The sequence below is a fragment of the Neodothiora populina genome (assembly GCF_041146345.1).
Source record: "Neodothiora populina strain CPC 39397 chromosome Unknown canker_contig_12, whole genome shotgun sequence".
NCBI classification, from domain to species: domain Eukaryota; kingdom Fungi; phylum Ascomycota; class Dothideomycetes; order Dothideales; family Dothioraceae; genus Neodothiora; species Neodothiora populina.
Window position 1 is genome coordinate 2,509,600 of NW_027191404.1, and position 18,611 is coordinate 2,528,210.

The window sequence follows — 18,611 nt, forward strand, 5'->3', positions numbered from 1 at the left end:
TAGATTTCAGAGGAGATACATATTTACACTCTGGTGTGAAGGCATCTCGACTTTAGGTTTACCCAAATTGTGTCCGTAGAAAACCTCGATTGCAGACTGCAGCCATGTCGAATTCTGCCACGCGAGATGAAAACTCTAAGAGCTTCATGGGATCTCCAAAGCATATTAATTAGCATGGAGATTAATGTGATGGTCCAGGATAACAAGAACGGAGGGAATTCGGCGAGAGCTCGTAGTATGACCAAGAGCGATAACAAGTGTGACGACCTACTGCGTGCGATATCGAGCCAATGATAATTGTGGTTAAGTCCATTTTTACGAATACGGAAGCGCCGTTTGCGGCAGCTTCGAATCCACGATGCAGAATCCGAGTCAGTGACATGACTCGACGATGCTTCATAACACAACGTGATGGCGCAGTACGCATTGTTAGTAGATGGGAGGCGCACATGCAGTGCCTTAATAAGGTCCATAGATGTTGTGTAACGGTGGAAGAAGTAGTACTGTACATGACATACTCTAACGCTAGTAGAGAAATACACTTCGAACTGTTAATCCAATGGACTTATTTGCCTCTGGTCTTCCGGTAGCTTCCCTGTCTCTGTTACGCCCATCCGGTTATAATGTGATGTCGGGCTCCCATTCCCAGCGCGAAATTGAAATGCTGTACGGGTGGGAGCTGAATGCAGGCCAATCTAACCATACACCAATATTCACATTAGAGTTGGAGGAGTACTGTAAATACTGTTGTGCGGAAACAGAGTGAACCAGGAGTTGCCGACATTGGATTATTACCTCAGCCTTTGCTGGTACTGCAACTCGTTTGACATATGGATGAGGCCATCCGTGATTTTTGGAATTATCACTTCACATCGCTGCGTTCAAAAGGCAGCCATATATCCAATTGTACCACGTTGCACTACAATGCTGCGTCGCTCTCACGATACTGGCATACAGTGTACTGTACAACAAGATACCTTACAGTGGGTGTTCAGTAAAGCGCTGCATGATAAATCGCAGTGCTACAGGTATTGGAAGTCCTACTACAAGATGCAGTACTGTACCTTCCCCCCACGTATACAATACGCGTGATGACGTGAAGTCACTGCACTAGGACGGTGTCAATCTCGCGAAACGGGGACTACCGTTGCTAGCCTCTCTAGCCCTGGGTGCTTGCTGGAAGAAACCTACATCATTGGCAGCAGTATTATTTTATTGTATTGTTGTATACCTTGTCGCGATCAGAACCGTGCCAAGATAGCACTGACAACCCACATGATTTGCTCCGAAGGATTGGGTGGAAACGTCGAATGGACATCAATGTGGCGTCGTTCGTCAGTGCTATGATCTCCATTTGTTGCAAATGCGACGAATAATCTCTCGATTACTTTATTGGTTCCCCTAGTCCACAGGCAGTAAGGGTCGCGCTTGTACAGAAAACGACATTGATTCGGCAGTTGCGAAGTCCTTGAATCCTTGGTTCGACATGTGCAGCTCCAAAGATGAAGTGCTATTAACATTTAGGCTTTTGCGAGACTCCATGTGCCGACCACGATACGTTTGGTGGATGATGAGAATCCGGGAAGTTACCTCGGCCAGTCAAGTCCAGTCTCTGGTCTGAAGAGCCTAAAACGCTGTGTTCATCGTTGGTCCGGGCACTCATTAGTGTCTTCTTCCATCGTGGTGATGCCATTTGTCTTGCGCTAAACATCGGCCCCATGCAAGGATGTTGCGCCGCACAGCATGGTCGACAGCGCCTCTTGTACTTTGCCACCCAGTAATCAATTTGAACCAACTTTTCAACGTGGTAATGGAGTGGATCATTTTCTGCATCTGGTAGGAGACAGTGATGACCTTGCCAACAAGGTAACCCCGGGTTTATGCTCGTAGGCGAAGGGGTTCATGACTAGAGGCTCTGCATTTCTGTACCTTTCTCTCTTTTCTTGGACATACTATTATCGTCCACTTCCTCTCTTGCATTCAAATCTATTCTCCTTTGGTGCGACATTGGCACTTACTCTCGTTTCTTATTTCTTATATCTTGCAAGAAGTCACTTGTTCACGTCGCCTCTTTTGGACTTGCAGAGGTGTCTAGACATCCACTTCATTGGTCCTGCATTGTCTAGCGCATTCGCCTATCAACCTCATTTCTTGCGATTGCGGCTCTCCGACTTGATCTGTCATTCATACTTGCTCCGAGAGATCCTATATGATAATGCCATGCTTGTGAAGAGTCCACTTATCGTGAAACCATTGCAATTCGCGCCCACTTGAGGGACTTCACTCAATCTACCTGGGCCTACGTCCCATCGAGATGTCAGGTTTTGCGCTACATCACATGCCACCAGCCTCTGGACTACCGAGTTTTTCTTCGTCATTGAATTCATCGGGGCAAGGAGGACGCATGACCCCGATATTGCCTCACGAAAGTGGGATAACCGGGAAGAGGAGGAAAATATCAAAGGCCAAAGTCAGCCCCATTCTCAAGCGCGCAGTATCTACGCCCCACATGAGCGGCCTTAGTGACCAAGATACTCCTGGACTGTCACCGTCAGCGCTCGACAAGAGACGAAACAAGCTCGGCTATCAGAGGATATCGATCGCATGTGGTAAGTGAATGCCTATCGAGCTGTCGCACTGGCTACGCAAGGATACAGTGATTGATATGACACAGGTCATTGTCGGCGAAGGAAGATCCGATGTGTCCTCGCAGAACAAGATGACATGGGACGATGTCAGAACTGCATAAGGCTCAAAAAGGAATGCGTGTTCTACCCCGTCGATTCAACTGGAGGCACGGAAAGCCGTGCGCAACACAAAGCAGGATCGGGCTCCAAGGCCTCCTCTATTATGTCTGATTCACCTTCAGAACGCAAATTTGGCGCATTGATAGACGGCGAGCGAGATATCGGACGCTCGTTTCCACCTTTAGCGTCTAACGCACCTCGGGACCTCTCATCGACAAGCTCAGGAAGTGGTCTAGGAATATCGACCGGTTTGAGCATCGCAATGTTGCACAACGTGATCACTTTGCTAATACCTTGCAGCGTCTATGAATTCACAGGAATATGCATATGAGCACAGCGATGGCGCACGCGACGGCATATATTCAGGCATTTCCTCGCACGCCGATTCAGCAAATTCAGATGCCTCCACCACTGCTTCATGGAGATTGCAAGACTCACCACGCGTTCATGAATTTCCGGCGTTTTCCCCATCAGAGGCACATTCCAGCGGTTTCCCGAATTACTCATATGCTGCAACCAGAGGAGAGTACGCCATGCAGCCACCGATGCGGTCAATATCATATGGAAATATCGAGCCGGCTCTCAATCACTTCCAACAGCCGTCGACATCAGCATCGATGGGATACAGTCGACACGAACCGACACCACAATACCCTTTGACACCAACAAATCTCCACCATGCACAGGCGACGAACTCCGCGCTCGATCCAGTCATTGCGCCCATGGCTCCAGATGGTATGCCACAGTACGGAATATACCCACAACAGCAACCATGGCAGTATGTGCCTCAAGTTTCGCAGCCGGGAGGTCTGGATTACGCCAGACACGACTCTGTCAACATGCAGTGGTACCCCCATCAATTACCTCAAGGAATAGAGCAGCAAGGGCGGCCAGTACAGTTTCAGCAACACCCGCAACAATGGCAACAACATAGAAATGGCTTGATGCCACCCCCAGACCCTGGCTACAGCAAGGGACACAGCCCAGTTTAAGACCCCACCGTAATACCCGCAAGGAGCTGGTCACACGACCGGCTGCTGCTATCAGAATGCAATTTCTTTTTCATCACGAACACACCGAGGCAAAAGCGTGCAGGCGTTCGGGGGAGGGTATGTGAGGGCATGCATGTGTGAGATATTACAGGCAGCGAACCAGGGATTCGGCTGCTACCAGGAGTTTTGGTGCATATAGATGAGATCTAGGGTATACATTAAGAAGGTCTCTATCTTGTTTTTGGCTATATGCTTGCTTTGCAATGAACACGGTATTCACGGAAGCCGTATCTACAACAACTACTCCATCATTCTCACTGTGCGAATCTCAGCCTGTTGACTAGCAATACGGCTATCTTGGAATGCGCAAGTGCATTCATATGCGTTCTCTCGCTTGCTGCGCACAAAATCATCCAGTGCGAAGCCTTTTTTTGTGGTTATCAGACGATCATTGACCGTGTGCGGATTATCGTTTCACAAGCTGGCGTCGTCCATGACGGACATGGCTAGACGGGGCCCACAAGACGTCGCCTCCAAGCACTGACGATCTGGGGATTGAAACGAACGCCACAGTGTAACTCCAGATCCACAAACGCGCGTAAACAGCCATGCCCTGTGGGTCACTGACACAGCGTGCGCCGTTGGGCACCTCCCATGGTTCTGTGTAGGCCCAGTCCAGAGTCATGTCGAGGCCGTGATTGGCTCGGAGCGTGAGTCGTCACAGATATGTAAACGAAAGGGGAGGGGGCGTCTGAATCGCTTGTCAATTGCCCTGCCCAGCGAGCTGGGTGGAGTATTTTACTCTCTTCCTTCTCGTTATCACCGAAGAAGTACGTGCATTTCGCGTTCTTGAGTCGAAGAAGATCCGGAACATGCGACTACCGGATATGGCTAGCTGACATCTCGTTCCTACTGCGAAAAGCACGTATCGTGCTTCAGGGACTCCGTCGGGCTCTGTCATCGGCACTTACTGCTCGTGGTAGCGCGTGTACCTGCTCGTTTGTCGGTTACAACGATCCCCCCCCCCAAAAAAATCCACCCCAAGCGATGGTCGCGACACTCTTCGCAGCTGTCATTGGCTGGATTTCGCATTTCGTAGCTCCAGAATCAACCACGAGAGCCTCAAAAGTGGGGCGTGGGGCCTTTTTTTTTTCGCCTCTAGTCGTCGAGCAGCAGCCAAGAAAAGACAGAAACCAAGTCGGTGATTCCGGTCACGACGTGATCGCTATTAACAGCACACGAGTATCACTGGGACCGACGGACGATTGACCACCATCTGGAACCTGCCCCTTAGGTGGTGAGGGACCCCTAAGCTGCTCGACACCGCCGCTTCGGCTGCTGACGATCCGCCGTTAAAAATCAAGGCTATCCTGCTAAGCAAGGTCAATATACTGGACCTCACACATGCTGTCGGAAAACATCACCCTCGAATCCCATGCCCATCTCGCCCTGTGACGAACATGCAATTAAAAACAGTCAACGTCAAATGGAGGCTTACGCATGATGTGCGCCTGATGCGCCCCCGAACATCCCATCATGATTGTCAACTAGCAATCTAATATTGACGGTCATACCACCGACTCGACCAGTAACCGACGAAGCGACCAGAATGACTTAATAATAATAACAATAATAATACGACATGCAGTAGTGAAGTATTGCTTGTTAGCTGTTATCTGCAGCGCGATAGAATATCACGGACACGAGCCACACGCATTCTTTACATAGAAAAGCTCGCAGTAATCGCATGTCTGTATTTTACACTAATATGGTCTAATGATACACAGATTTGCTTTCCTTACAGGAGGATTTCTGGAACAGAGGAGCCTCATCCGAAGCTTGTTGTCTGTTATAAGTGCCGGATCCGACATGTCCAGTACTGTGCAACCTCGACGACGACGACATTGTCTAGCGAGATAAGGTCTTCAGAGCGACTCCACTTCCATCGGTGGCTTGCCCAAGGTAAGGTAGCTTGCTTGAGGTACAAGTATCGGTTGTTGCAGTGCTACTGCACTTGAGCCTCGCGGCTCCGCCATGCTGCATCGCACCTTGTTATATCCGAGTTACATCTGCGTCTTGTGATGACCGCAGACATAGGAACACAAGCGCTGCTTTGAGCCCTTATATTGCATATACTTTGCCACGAAAAGCTTCTCTCTACAATGACTTATTCACAAACAAGACTTCTAGTCCCTGTGGATGCGGGTACTTGTCCAATAGCTAGCCTCTAGTGACCATTCACAGACGACAGATCAGGTTCTTGTGGATGCGGGTAAAGTAAGGTAGGTTTCCAACAGCATAAGGTGGTACGTCAGCGATAGCTATGTGCCTGACCTTGCCCACCAAAGCTCGCTAGAGCAGCTAAGGAGGTATCCCAGTAGTACTGTATGTGCCCTGTAATCACAAAGCTAAGTAAGGTGAGGTAGGGAATAGGTAGGGATGAACCATCACATGGGTCATCTAGCCCAGCAGTAATCCATGGTCATGGTGACGTTCTGGCCCATGTGATGGCCACCTGGTACCATTCAGGATCAAGTAGACTTGGTCACACATGACGTTGCGATAAATGGGTACAATGAGTAAACTTGGCGTAACAGCTTCCCCTCTATTCTGTATTTATATGCTAAGCTGCTCCTTGATGTTATTGATCATTCACAATCCATCCTTGAAGCAAAAACACCACTACACTTCGAAAACTTTACCAAATCACTCAAACTATCAATATGTCTGATCTCGGGTATGTTTGCCACTAGCAGTACATGGACATCCTCAAGTTTAATGTAGTCTACAGCCGCAAAGGATTTGGTGACAAGGTCTCCGACTCCATCACCCCCGACTCCCAGAAGTCCACCTTGGACCAGGCCAAGGACACCGCCACGGGCGCCTACGACAAGGCTGCCGGTGCCGTGCAGCCCGAGGAGTCCAAGTCGACCACCCAGAAGGCCGGCGACTCGCTCTCATCCGGCAAGGACGACGCCAAGGGCGAGAGCAAGAGCTTCATGGACTCTGCCAAGGACACTCTTGGAATGAGTATGTCTTTCTTTCGCAACCATTAGAAAAGGAAATGTACTGACCCCGTGGTGTTGCAGAGTAAACTGCATGAAACAAAGCGAAACTTGCGCCCTTGAGAGATCTTGCTTGATGATACCACTTCCTGCATTTTCGAGAAACATAATTGATTCAGGCGACTTCTACCAATCCCATTGGCTGAAATTTGGAAACAACGATCATTGACAGACTCGATCTTCTCTTACGATGTTTACGAAACGAACTTCTGAGTATACCTACGTGGTTACTCTAAATGAAATAAACATACCAATTTCCATCTCTACCCATCTCTACCAGTCGAGTTCACATGCTGTTGTTTTGCTGAAATGATTATACGACGTGACGAATAGTTGGCACTCATGACATAGTCGATATTAACGACCATGATCAAAAGTTGTTGAAAGCTGTTGCCTGGTCAGGTACGGTGACCAAGTCTAGAGGTATCAAACCTGATGTTCTGAAGTTAGACCATTTGTATCTCCACAAGCGAGCTGTGACGTCAGAATATGTTTAGACGATTATCGTGATGCAAACCAGTGCAAACTTCCTTACGAGTGCCTCCCCCGTGAAGTACAGCAAGGGCGACTTCCACCAGATATAGATTCATACCAATGCTAGAACGTTGTATCGCGATCACGAAGAACAGAGAATTGTCCATCAGAAACGCAAACCTATATTACCTTAATTAACCGACCATGCCAACCTAACGGCTGTTCACCGAACCTGCTACAACAAACACTCCTCTGCCATCCATCGAGATAAAGCAATCATCCTAATTTAGCATCTCTGTCCCACCCATGCAGGCGCAAAAGTAACCGCAACCGATCCTCCAACCAGCAAGAACAACGTAGCACCAATTAGTAAAAAAATGCCCAAAGAACGCAGCATAAACCCCGCGCAAGCGCAACGCAAGCTCGAAAAGACAAAAGCGTTAAAAAAATCCAAAGCCGAGCAGCGCACACGCAACAACGAGAAACTCGCCCGACGCAACCCAGAGCGGCTCCAGAAACAAATCGACGAGCTCAGAGAGCTAGAAAAAGCGACTGGCTCGCTGCGGCCAAAGGATAAACAGACGCTTGAGCAGCTGGAAAAGGATGTCAAGGCTGTGCGGAGGGCGCGGGAGGCGATGGGGGACGAGGCGCCCGTGTTCAAGCGGCGGTGGAACGAGGATGGGGATAGGAATGAGAATGGGGGGAGTTTAGGGAAGAGGAGGAGGGACCACAGAGATGCGTACAAGCAGGAAGACAGCGATGTGACGGATGAAGATGTCAGGAATATCCCCATGCCGAGGGATACGCCGCCGCCGATCCCCCGACGAGAGAGAGCGCGGAATAATTTCAACCCCAACGGACCCGACATCTCGCGCCGACAACATGACGCCAACTCCCCTGCGGCGGCAGCTGCACCACTCGCACGGTCCAAAACAGTCTACAGCTCGGCGCCCGTCCTGCGCGATCTGGCGCAAGAATCCAAACGCTTCGTGCCGTCAGCGGTGGCGCAGAAGCTGGCGCGGACAAAAGGAGGCGAGGTGGGGAGTGGTAGACTTCTGGAGCCGGAGGAGTTGGATAACTTGGAGAAGGCGGGATATGGGGATGCTGAGAAAGCGGTGGACGAGGCGGAGAAGGAGGCCGGATTTAAGATGATGAATGCCCAGGTTCTTGCTCAAGAGGCCCAGGGGGAGGATGCCGATGATTTTGATATTGATGCTGAAGCGAGGCGGTTCGAAAAAGAGCTGAAGAATGTGGAGATGGAGGAGGTGGCGGATGAAGATCTATGAGAGTGGGACGGACTCTTGCAACACACACAGGTATAATGAGGCACGACAGCAATAATTCGAAAAGGGATCTTCGTGATCCATTTCTCAATGTATGCGAGCTTCTAATGCACACTGTCGCTCAAAGAGCTGATTACCTCGACATTGCACAAGACGACTGTGACCGGACTATGTCCATTGGAAGCCACGTGCTGCCGCATGCGAGACGAGACGAATCTCAAGCATTTGGGTCTAGCAGCAATGACTGAACAAGCAAGAGAGCTTTACATGTTCTCGTGGAAGAAGTCGAGGAGGATGCCGTAGGCCTTCTCATACTGCTTCTTCACATGCTCGTCCGAGAGATCGCCACGAGCAGCCATGAATCCATGGACCTGGTCGTCGAACCATGTGACAGTGTTCTTGGTCTGCGACATGCACTCGTCAGTAAAGCGTTATGTCAAAGCACTCGAAAATACAATCAATCCTCACCTTGATGCCCTCCTGCCATTTCTTCACAGCGTCCTTGTCCTCATCCTTGGAAGGAATCATGCAGTAGGGGATAGTCACTCCAGGCGCATCGCTGGGGTCGACCATGGCAGGATGACAAGCAGCGGCAGCCTTGAACTTAGTGCCAGACTGAGAGGACAAGTTGACGACCTTGCCTCCCCAGCAGAAGCCGACGACGCCCCACTCCTTGATGCTGGAGTACTTGGTGGCGATCTCATCGACGACCTTGGGAACGCGAGCGACGGTCTTTGGGGGAGCGCCGGTGGTGCTGAAGAACTCGCCGAGCTTCTCGCCCTTCTCCTTGGTGTCTGGGGGGTACCAGTCGATTGGGACAGGCTTGCCCTCGAAGAAGTCTGCGAGCGAGAATCAGAATCTGCCACTTTCTCACGCCACTGGTGAGAGTCCTTAGCTGAATAAGGTACTACATACCCGGCATGTATACCTGGTATTGATGCTCCTTGTCGGAATGAGCGAGGATATCGGCTCCCTGCAGAGTCTGAGGGAAGAAACCAAAGATGTCATAGATGACCAACAAGGCACTCTTGGCATCGGACGGGCCAGTTCTGTATGTCTTCATACCATCAATAGTGATCCATTCGCCCTTCTCCTTGTATCCCTTGGACACAACCGGAGGCACGGTGCAGCAGGCGTGGGATTGAGCCATGTTGGATCTAATGCGGATCTGACGGGTTGGCACTGAGAGTCTGAATGGGAACCTTTGATGGGCTGCACTACGTGCTGTCTTGGATGCGGGAGATAGAGATCTGAAGCACACCGAAGACGGTATGGGAAGATGCATTGTTTGATGTAGAGGAGGAGCTTTGGGCTGATGGAGGGGTAGATTCTAAAAGTGTGGGGGAAAGGGAACACTGACGTCAGCAACACTAATCTCTGTCTTGCTTCACCACGGCATGCATGCCTTACTTTAGCTGCAGAGTGCCTCAGGTGTCTATGTGAGTTTCTTGTGTTGTACCTTCGGCCGCTGCTTAGCTCCGATGTCTGTATACAGGATGCTACACATGTGTACCTTACCCTTGCTCATCCGCCAAACTATCGTGTTTGCATACAGCACAGTACCCTATGATTCCAGCTGTACAGTAGATGAAATCCTCCTGCATGCTTCGCCGAACCTCGGATTGATCGTCAGACTGCTTGCCAAAGGAAGTAGACATAATCCTCTGATATCCCGAGCTATCCGAACTCGTAGCATGTGAAGATCTGGGTTATTCGTCTCGGCCTGCATATTTCTCTCAAACCATCGCTTATACAGTTTCGATATATCGTTGAAATTCCCTGGCAGATTGTTAGCTCGTCCTGAACCTCAGGTGAGCATGGGCACCTACCAGTCGGTCACCGCCTCGTCGAAAAGACGGATTTCGTGCTCGCGAGTGCCAGCATAGTGATCTACAAAGTCATCACCGAAGACCTCTCTTGCAATGCTGTCCTTGCTCTTGAATCGATCGTTGGCCTCCTTTAAGCTCTTGGCCAGGCGCGCGCCCGTGTCGTTTGCACTGCCGACATCCTCACCCTTGCCGAGAGGAGGTATCGGAATCTCCAGCTTCTTCTCGACACCTCGCCAACCAAGTGCGAGGATTGTCGCGAGAACAAGGTAAGCGTTGGTGTCTGCGCCAGGTACTCGAATCTCGAAACGTGTGGCCTTTGGCGGTGCTGACGGTGGCGCGATCAATCTGATACTTGCTGCGCGGTGCTCCAGACCCCAACTGACAGTAACGGGGGCCCAGAAGTTCTCGACCAAGCGCTTGTAGCTGTTGATCGTCGGGGCGAGAATAGGCATGACATCGGGCAGGCCCTCGAGGAGACCAGCGAGGAAATGTCTGCCAAGGTCGGATACATGACGAAGGTCTTCGTACGGCGGTGACGGGTCGGCTTCCTTTCTGTAGAACAGGTTCTCTCTCGTCTTGGGATCGCATATCGAGACGTGCATGTGCCCACTGTTGCCCGGAAGGTTTGCACGAGGCTTTGCCATGAAGCACGGCGTGATGCCGTATTTGCCGGCGACAGACTTTACTACCATCCTGGGGAATGTGTTAGCCAGAGAGCTTTGGGAGACATGTAGAGCAAGCCATACTTGAAGAGAGCGGCCTTGTCCGCCATGGCCTTGATCTCACCGTACTCGAGAGCCTATTCGCACGGTCAGCAATGGATCAGTATCGATGAAATGTCGCAATCGGGCTTACAGCTTCGAAAACACCGGGTCCGCTCTCGGTATGCCAGCCTTCGATGTTACATCCGAACTTCTCGCAAGCGTCGTAGACACCGTAGTAGTAATCTTGGTTGTGGAGAGGGCGGGTGATGCTGTATCCGAACATGCCCTCTGTCAGAGAAGGCAGCTTGTGCGGAGGGTTCTCTTTGAGGAATCTGGCTGTATTCGAAGAGTTTCTCTCGGAGAGAGGACCTGTGTGTTCGCCGGGCACCTTGAATTGGTAGAACTCGTACTCGGCTGCAAGCAACGTGATCAGCTGTTCGGTCTCCAAGCATGTCTTGACTCTTGTAGCAACCAACCTCCTGCCAATGCGCCCATGCCTTGCTCCTCGAGCTTCTTCGAGGCCCTCTCCAACAGACTTCTCGGACAGGCAGACAGACTCTCGCCGCTGGGTTCTCTGAAGCTGACGAGGAAGAAAGGCACGTCTTTCTCCCACGGTATCCTCCTGAAACTGCTCAGGTCGATCTGTGCAAGGAGATCTCTGTAGCCATTCTCTTTGTTGGAAATCTTGAGCTCTCTGAAGTATGTCTGGTCATGCATGTCCCAGCCGAAGATGACGGAGCAGAAACCAAAGCCATCGGCAGCGACGGACAGGAACTTCTTCTTGGACATCAGCTTGCCGCGCATGACACCGTCGATGTCGCATCCTGCGACTTTGACGCTGTTGTCATTCTTGAGCAGCTCGGGCAGGTCCTCGATGGACAGGGTCGTGGGGTCTTCGGTGATGGTCATCTTTCCGTGGTTTGGAGTGTTTGCGTTTGCGAGGAGAAGGGGAACGTCGAGCTGTCTGGATCAGGTCACCGGGTGCTACAACAAGCGCTGGAGCTTAGAGCTTAGGCACTGAAGCACGACGACGAAGACGACGACGACGACAACAACAGCAAGAGTCTCGCGCGAGAGGAGATCGTAGACGGACGGATGTTATTGCGAAACGATGATGACGGAGCGCGCGGTGGAAGTGTGGTAGTGTGGTGGATCAGCTTGGCTGCTCTGCTGTATCTGTATCTGTATCTGTATCTGTATCTGTAGATAGACGACGACAGAGATACGGATACAAGTACAAGGATACAACGACTACACAGACTCGGGTTCTATATCCTTTCTAGACTGACGCCGGTCCAAGTGCAAGCTAATGCGGGCAGGTAAAGATAGAAAGATAACCCTTATCTTATCCGTCATCGCCGTCCAAATCCGTGAAAGGCCGATGCCTGACTAATTGCGAGAGCCCCTCCGACCAAGAGAGAACATGTCACGAATGAACAATATCTTTTAGTTGAGAAATGTAAATGGCAATCTAGTCCAGCCATGGCATGGGGGAAGCTGCTTTTGGTTGCGTAATGTTTGAAACAATTCCCGAGGATTGCGCTAGAAGCTGCAGCTGCTGCTTCGAACGACATCGGATAAGGTGACCCTTCTCACGACTTTGAGGGTAACCTTACGATAACCTTACCGTACCTAGTTTTTATTAGTGACATGTACCTGACCTCAGGTAGTCGGACGGTGGTTTCTGTGACTGTCTGTGACGCGTGATACACACTATTCGGAGTAACACGACTTCCCCGTACCGTATCTGGGGGCCCGGGTCAATTTCGTCGATACAACTGTCTCCAAGGGTCTGCAGTCGGTGTGAGTGATACAAAAATTACATCTGCAGCTGGCTCCCTCTTTTTCTTGTTTGTCATATCCTTCTTCTACTGCCATACATTCAGTGTTGTGCTATTCCTTCACACATCTCTCAATCCCACCTTAGCCTACCAAAGGACCCCTCCATCACACTTGTAGCGGAACTTCTTATCGGAGTCATCCAAAAACTCTTATCGCCTCCCTGTCCACCAACACAACACACTCACAAACAACATTCACAATGGGTCGTCTGTCGGGAAAGAACGCTATCGTCACCGGCGCTGCTGGGTATGTCTGATGTCTCTTTTGTTTCTTCTCGCGACTTTCTCAGAATAAAAAGAATACCAGCATGCTGACTGTCGCAGTGGCATTGGTCTCGAGACCACCATTCTATTCGCCCGTGAGGGTGCCTCGGTCCTGATGGCCGATATCTCAGGGCCTGCTCTCGAGAAGGGACTGGCCAAGGTCAAGGAGCTCGTCCCCCAGGCCGAGGGCAAGCTCACGATCAAGACCTGCGATGTGAGCAAGGAGTCGGACATCAAAGACATGGTCGAGTCCCTGGACGCGTGGGGCGGTGTCGACATTCTCTTCAACAACGCCGGAATAATGCACGCCGATGACGCTGGTGAGTTTGCTTTCGAGTCAATCGCAAGGACAAGAAGTTGCTGACGTGCTCTCGCCAGACGCTGTGGAGACTCCCGAGAAGATCTGGGACCTCACCATGAACATCAACGTCAAGGGTGTCTGGTTTGGCAGCAAGCACGCTGTCTTGTCCATGCGCAAGCACAAGAAGACCAAGGGCTCCATCATCAACACCGCATCTGTTGTCGCACTCGTGGGATCTGCCACTCCCCAACTCGCTTACACCGCCAGTAAAGGTGCTGTGCTCGCCATGACCCGTGAGTTGGCCATTGTCCACGCCCGCGAGGGTTTCAGATTCAATGCGCTCTGCCCCGCTCCTCTCAACACTCCTCTTCTCCAGGACTGGCTCGGTGACGACCAGGCCAAGCGTCACCGCCGTGAGGTTCACTTCCCCTCCGGCCGTTTCGGAGAGGCCATTGAGCAGGCTCAAGCAGTCGTGTTCCTCGCTAGTGACGAGAGCAGCTTCGTCAACGGCACCGACTTTGTCGTCGACGGTGGCATGACCAGGGTACGTTTTCTCTGTGAGTCACAATCGCATGACCCTTTTCACTGACACAGGACAGGCCTACGTTACCCCCGAGGGCCCCGCGACCGAGGCACCCGCCAACAACGCCCGCTGAGCGTCGTCAGAACTATGAACGATTGCTTTGTTCTTGCCGGCGTTGCTATTTCCACGATGGCGCATCAACATATACATACCTCAATAGACGGATTCTGGGAGCCTCGTTTTCTTTTATTTTTCTTTTCTTCTTTTGCGAGTCCGAGAGACCGTTTTTGATGGAAACGACATGTGCGGGAGGAGGACCTGATATACCCCCCCCCCCCCCCTGGACACAGGCATGAAAGAGAGATGCTGTTTTTGACCGAGGGAATTGAGATTTAGCGGGAGCAGGCGCTTCTTATCTTTGCAGAGATCGAGAGACACGAGATATGTTGTTATCGAACGAGTCAGACACTCTGCCCTCTTCTCGTTCTTCGTGTTTTGCCATTTTGCATCAGTCCCAAAGTGCTAGTTGCTTAGACAGACCATGTATTGCATTTGTATATTTCAGTCGCGACTCGCAAACTCGGACGACAATACTTCACACAGCCAACCTCCCCTCTCCACTCTTCTACTGTCCTGCCACATTGCGCCCAAACAGCAAACAGCAACGGCAACAAAAGCTCCCCTCCTCAAGCGAACCGCCTTATCCCAACCATGCCACTCAAACCTTCTCAGCCCTCTCAACAGCGCCCTTGGGATCCTTGACAATCTGCTGGACGCGCTGGCCCTCGGCCTTGGCGGCGCTCTCGATCTCCCGGCCCACAGACTCGTTCTTCAAGCTGGATCTGTAGAGCAGGACGCGAGCGGTCTGCGTCATGCCCACGAGGAACAGACAGAAGTTCACCGAGGCCAGGCTATTTGACAGGCGCATTAGTTTTTCTCGTCGGGTGATGACTACATGATAGATGGGAAAACAAGGGAAGTGGGGGAGAGGGAGAGGGAGGGAAGGGACTCGACGTACAAGACGTTTCGCGGCTTGATGATGAAGCACCATCGCGTCCAGATCAGACCCGTGGCCATGAGGGCGGCGTTTTGTGACAGAGACAGGGCCTCGGCGGGACGTGCGAAGTCGGCTGCTCCGGCGATGACTAGGCCCCACTGTGTGTTGTTTTGCTCGTCAGTTTTCTTTGTTCTGTTTTCATACTTGGGTTTCTCTGGTGTTGAATTGTTGTATGTGTGAAGGTAAGAGTTTAGTCCTCTGTAGAGGTTGCGCATTGATAGGCGCATGCAATGCAGCGGGGAGCCGGGTGAGGTCTTGCATGAGAAGAGACTCGACGATCGAGAGTGTGTCATACCTTCATGATGGGAGCCCTGTAGCAATCGTAACAATAAGAGTCAGCGAATCGAAACAACAATTGCAGCGAGCCAGCCAGCGAGCCAGCCAGCCAGCCAGCCAGCCAGCCAGCGGACCAGTGCCGGACCAGCGGCGGGGTACTGCAAGGAAAGAAGAAGAAAGATGCTCACCAGAAATGGACAGTCTTGGGTCCGACCTTGGAGTTCCAGAAAGCGTTCATCTTGCTCTGGGCCGGAGCCGGAGGCGCGACGGTCTCTGCGGCCTCTGCATATGTGCGCTTCTGGGTCTGCGAGAAGGTCTTGCCGAAGGCGGATTGGCGCAGAGTGTTGAAGAAACGGAGACCGGCTCGTTGCGACATTTTGATTTTGGTTTGTTCTGTTTTTCTTTTTCTTTTTTCTTTGTGTCTGAAATTCGGATTGGGATTTGATATAAGACTGTGTGATGACCAAAGTGACAGACTTGGTGAATCAGGTCTAGGTGTAAGCTTGAACGAGCTGAACAAGCCGAACAAAGAGGGAGGCCGACAGTCAGTAGTTCTTACAGTGTATCCAGCTTTAGTCAATACTAGTCTGCAATTAGTTCTAGCGGGCGGCCTTCGGATGGCATATCCAGGTAAAGTCCGATTCCGTTAGTCGCCAGCCTGCGTCAGAAATGAGGCAGGGATCTGTGAGTAACCAAGTGGATGCCTGACTTCAGTGCAAACAAGCTGCTAAGCAATGCAAACTGGTCAGCAACGCAGCAATCCAGACTTCCGATTGACTGCGACAAGACAACTCTAGCTGCGTCTCTTCTGTAATTGAAGGTCACCTCAACTCATCTCACACTCCGACTCGCCAATCCTGATCATGTCCGGCAAATACGCTTTCACCAAGGCCCTCAAGGAGGTGCGATTCCACCACTGCCAGACTTCAGACCACAGCGCCGCCGTGAGGTCAGTCAAAACAACCTCAGACTCCCTTGCGACACACGCGCTCCATGTCCTACTGCGACCAGACCGACTCTATCGTTGGAGCATCGAGGGCAAAAGAGCATGGAAGCGTCGAGGGACTACGTCTTGGATCCATACTGACTCGAGCTTCTCTCGCCCTAGATCCTTCCTCACGCGAGCCTACCCTACCATGAAGTCCAAGAACCCTCACACTCCCATCATGATCCGGGAAGCTCTCGGCATTGAGCCCAGGGTGTTTGCCAGATACGGTATGTCTCGCACAGCAGAATAGCTGTCGCAAAACTGACATGCATCACAGAGTTCGGACAGGAGAAGATGGCTAGTCTAAAGGGTACGACACTCCAAACCCTTCTCTGCTGACAACATGCTGATTCTTCTCTTCTCACCAGGTCTGGACGACAAGGCTATCGAGAGCAAGCTTACCGAGCTCCTTGTACAAGGCCAATAGTTGCCTTCAATTCTGGCGCATTCAAGGAAAAAAAAAAGACTTGAATTATTATTGCTTTGTATATACCACCGCTGTTTCATGGCCATGCTTCTCAGCTGCTTCTACGCATGACCAATCTCTTTCAAATCACTTCTGCTCTTGTTTACGACTCTGTGCAATGGTGTCATGGGACGATGTAAAGAATGAAGTTTTGAAAGCATTAAAACTAAAAATTATCCCAATTACACCATGACTCCAAACCCATGCTACGAATGTTCATGCCGCTGTAATGATGCAAATGCAATGCGATGAAACCAAAGACCCTTAGGAAACAGGGGCGACCTCGCCGAAGCGGTACTGTGCCCAACTCATGCTGCCCTCCTCGAAGGTGAACAGCCTCTTGCCCATGTCGCCCTCTGCTGCACCTGCGCCAATGTGGATGGGCAGCAAATGCTCGAAAGTCGGGTGCGCTTGACGAGCATCCTTTCTCTTGAGCAACTCAGCCATTGCGCCTTGTCTCGACTCGGGCTATTTGACCGTTAGTGCTTGTTTTTGATTTGGGTTCGAGGAAGGAGTTCTTGAACTTACAGATTGCTCGACCGCATCCTTCAGTGCTTGATCGAAGCTTGTCGTGTAAGGCATCGCTCCGGGGCGGCTCATCGACATCCACAGATCACGGAGATTGTGAACAGCCATACCACTGACAATGATCTGGATGCCCTCGTCCCTCAGCGAAGCAACGGCTTTGCCGAGCTTGTAATGCATATTGGGATCATCGTTGTTGAAGAGACTGACTTGCACGACTGGCACCTTGAGAGGGTTCTTCTCAGGGTTGAAGGCGACTCGGAAAGGCGCAAAGACGCCGTGGTCGAGTCCTCGCTTGACGCCTTCGGCCTGGAGACCTGCAGAGTTGATTCTGGCAATCACGCTCTCCGCCAAGGCTCTGTTGCCAACATTGGGATACTTGATCTCATAGTAATGAGGGGGGAAGCCATAGTAACTAGAAATATGTTGGCATTAAATGAATTTGTACGCTTATTCATGGCGCAAAACTTACTCGTAGATAAGATCTGTGATCTCGGCAGTGTTCACTTGCACAGTTCTAGGCTCGGCTTGCCAATGTGCACTGAAGACGACGACTCCCTTAGGCTTGACTTTCTGCGTGATCTCTCTTCCGATCTCCTGCAGCTTTTTGTGCGCAGGGTGCTGGAAATCCTCCATGATGTTCGGGCCGCCATGGGAAAAGAAATATACCGGAGTTCTGGTCATGTTGCGTGATAGGTTGCTAGATGTGCTGAAACTCGACAACTCTTTTTGTGGTATAACGGGGGCGGGTCGACCGGCTATTGCACTTTTGCTAGCGAAACCTCTTGCCCAGCGATATATGGATGCGTATTGAGACACGGTGATCGCGGCAACAAGTATAAGCAGAGACGTAAAAATCATACGTCGAGGATGATACATATGCGTTGTCCGTTATATAGACGATGGAACTTTTCAGATAAGAACAGACTAGTTGCTTCCGAAGAATATATATTCCAATCTCTACTTTTCTTTGTGTTTATAAACCCGTGTATGAGGTGCTTGCAAATCAGCATAGCCTTTGTCATGGGCGGAAGCGGAATTGCAGCCGCAGCATGACTCGGATGACTGTGTGCTGACTATTCCTTGCCTACAGGAGATAAGGTAAGGTACAACACAGTACAGTACTGTGCGCAAACGGTCGCGCCACAGCCAGCTCTCTGTACACATAAGCGCAAAGATACCCTTTTGAGTATTTTGTCTTACCCTGACGTTACCCTTATAAAGGTCCATTGAATTCATCTTCCGAAACGTGATTGATCAATTTATCAAAACATAT

General features: G+C 50.9%; 9 protein-coding genes across 9 annotated transcripts; 5 read left to right on the forward strand and 4 right to left on the reverse strand.

Annotated features, from left to right (window-relative positions):
- Positions 1-2,314: 2,314 nt before the first annotated feature.
- AAFC00_001504 (uncharacterized protein) lies at positions 2,315-3,739 on the forward strand (the record flags this gene model as incomplete). The annotated part of the gene is made up of 3 exons (XM_069340703.1): positions 2,315-2,609; positions 2,675-2,995; positions 3,048-3,739. 3 exons carry the CDS (start codon positions 2,315-2,317, stop codon positions 3,737-3,739), a joined length of 1,308 nt encoding a protein of 435 aa, XP_069204176.1.
- A 2,723-nt stretch (positions 3,740-6,462) lies between these two features.
- On the forward strand, positions 6,463-6,833 carry AAFC00_001505 (uncharacterized protein; the record flags this gene model as incomplete). The annotated part of the gene is made up of 3 exons (XM_069340705.1): positions 6,463-6,476; positions 6,531-6,769; positions 6,829-6,833. The coding sequence occupies 3 exons, from the start codon at positions 6,463-6,465 to the stop codon at positions 6,831-6,833; spliced, it is 258 nt and encodes an 85-aa protein (XP_069204177.1).
- An 822-nt stretch (positions 6,834-7,655) lies between these two features.
- On the forward strand, positions 7,656-8,564 carry AAFC00_001506 (uncharacterized protein; the record flags this gene model as incomplete). Its single annotated transcript, XM_069340706.1, has 1 exon — positions 7,656-8,564. The coding sequence occupies one exon, from the start codon at positions 7,656-7,658 to the stop codon at positions 8,562-8,564; it is 909 nt and encodes a 302-aa protein (XP_069204178.1).
- A 260-nt stretch (positions 8,565-8,824) lies between these two features.
- Positions 8,825-9,711, reverse strand: AAFC00_001507 (uncharacterized protein; the record flags this gene model as incomplete). Its single annotated transcript, XM_069340707.1, has 3 exons — positions 8,825-8,965; positions 9,030-9,400; positions 9,477-9,711. 3 exons carry the CDS (start codon positions 9,709-9,711, stop codon positions 8,825-8,827), a joined length of 747 nt encoding a protein of 248 aa, XP_069204179.1.
- A 598-nt stretch (positions 9,712-10,309) lies between these two features.
- On the reverse strand, positions 10,310-12,003 carry AAFC00_001508 (uncharacterized protein; the record flags this gene model as incomplete). Its single annotated transcript, XM_069340708.1, has 5 exons — positions 10,310-10,340; positions 10,391-11,083; positions 11,137-11,189; positions 11,246-11,508; positions 11,571-12,003. 5 exons carry the CDS (start codon positions 12,001-12,003, stop codon positions 10,310-10,312), a joined length of 1,473 nt encoding a protein of 490 aa, XP_069204180.1.
- A 1,132-nt stretch (positions 12,004-13,135) lies between these two features.
- On the forward strand, positions 13,136-14,156 carry AAFC00_001509 (uncharacterized protein; the record flags this gene model as incomplete). The annotated part of the gene is made up of 4 exons (XM_069340709.1): positions 13,136-13,182; positions 13,260-13,519; positions 13,578-14,044; positions 14,100-14,156. The coding sequence occupies 4 exons, from the start codon at positions 13,136-13,138 to the stop codon at positions 14,154-14,156; spliced, it is 831 nt and encodes a 276-aa protein (XP_069204181.1).
- Positions 14,157-14,741: 585 nt separating this feature from the next.
- On the reverse strand, positions 14,742-15,732 carry AAFC00_001510 (uncharacterized protein; the record flags this gene model as incomplete). Its single annotated transcript, XM_069340710.1, has 4 exons — positions 14,742-14,934; positions 15,042-15,178; positions 15,376-15,391; positions 15,545-15,732. 4 exons carry the CDS (start codon positions 15,730-15,732, stop codon positions 14,742-14,744), a joined length of 534 nt encoding a protein of 177 aa, XP_069204182.1.
- A 487-nt stretch (positions 15,733-16,219) lies between these two features.
- On the forward strand, positions 16,220-16,771 carry AAFC00_001511 (uncharacterized protein; the record flags this gene model as incomplete). The annotated part of the gene is made up of 4 exons (XM_069340711.1): positions 16,220-16,305; positions 16,465-16,571; positions 16,622-16,654; positions 16,713-16,771. The coding sequence occupies 4 exons, from the start codon at positions 16,220-16,222 to the stop codon at positions 16,769-16,771; spliced, it is 285 nt and encodes a 94-aa protein (XP_069204183.1).
- A 303-nt stretch (positions 16,772-17,074) lies between these two features.
- Positions 17,075-18,019, reverse strand: AAFC00_001512 (uncharacterized protein; the record flags this gene model as incomplete). Its single annotated transcript, XM_069340712.1, has 3 exons — positions 17,075-17,278; positions 17,339-17,750; positions 17,808-18,019. The coding sequence occupies 3 exons, from the start codon at positions 18,017-18,019 to the stop codon at positions 17,075-17,077; spliced, it is 828 nt and encodes a 275-aa protein (XP_069204184.1).
- Positions 18,020-18,611: the final 592 nt, after the last annotated feature.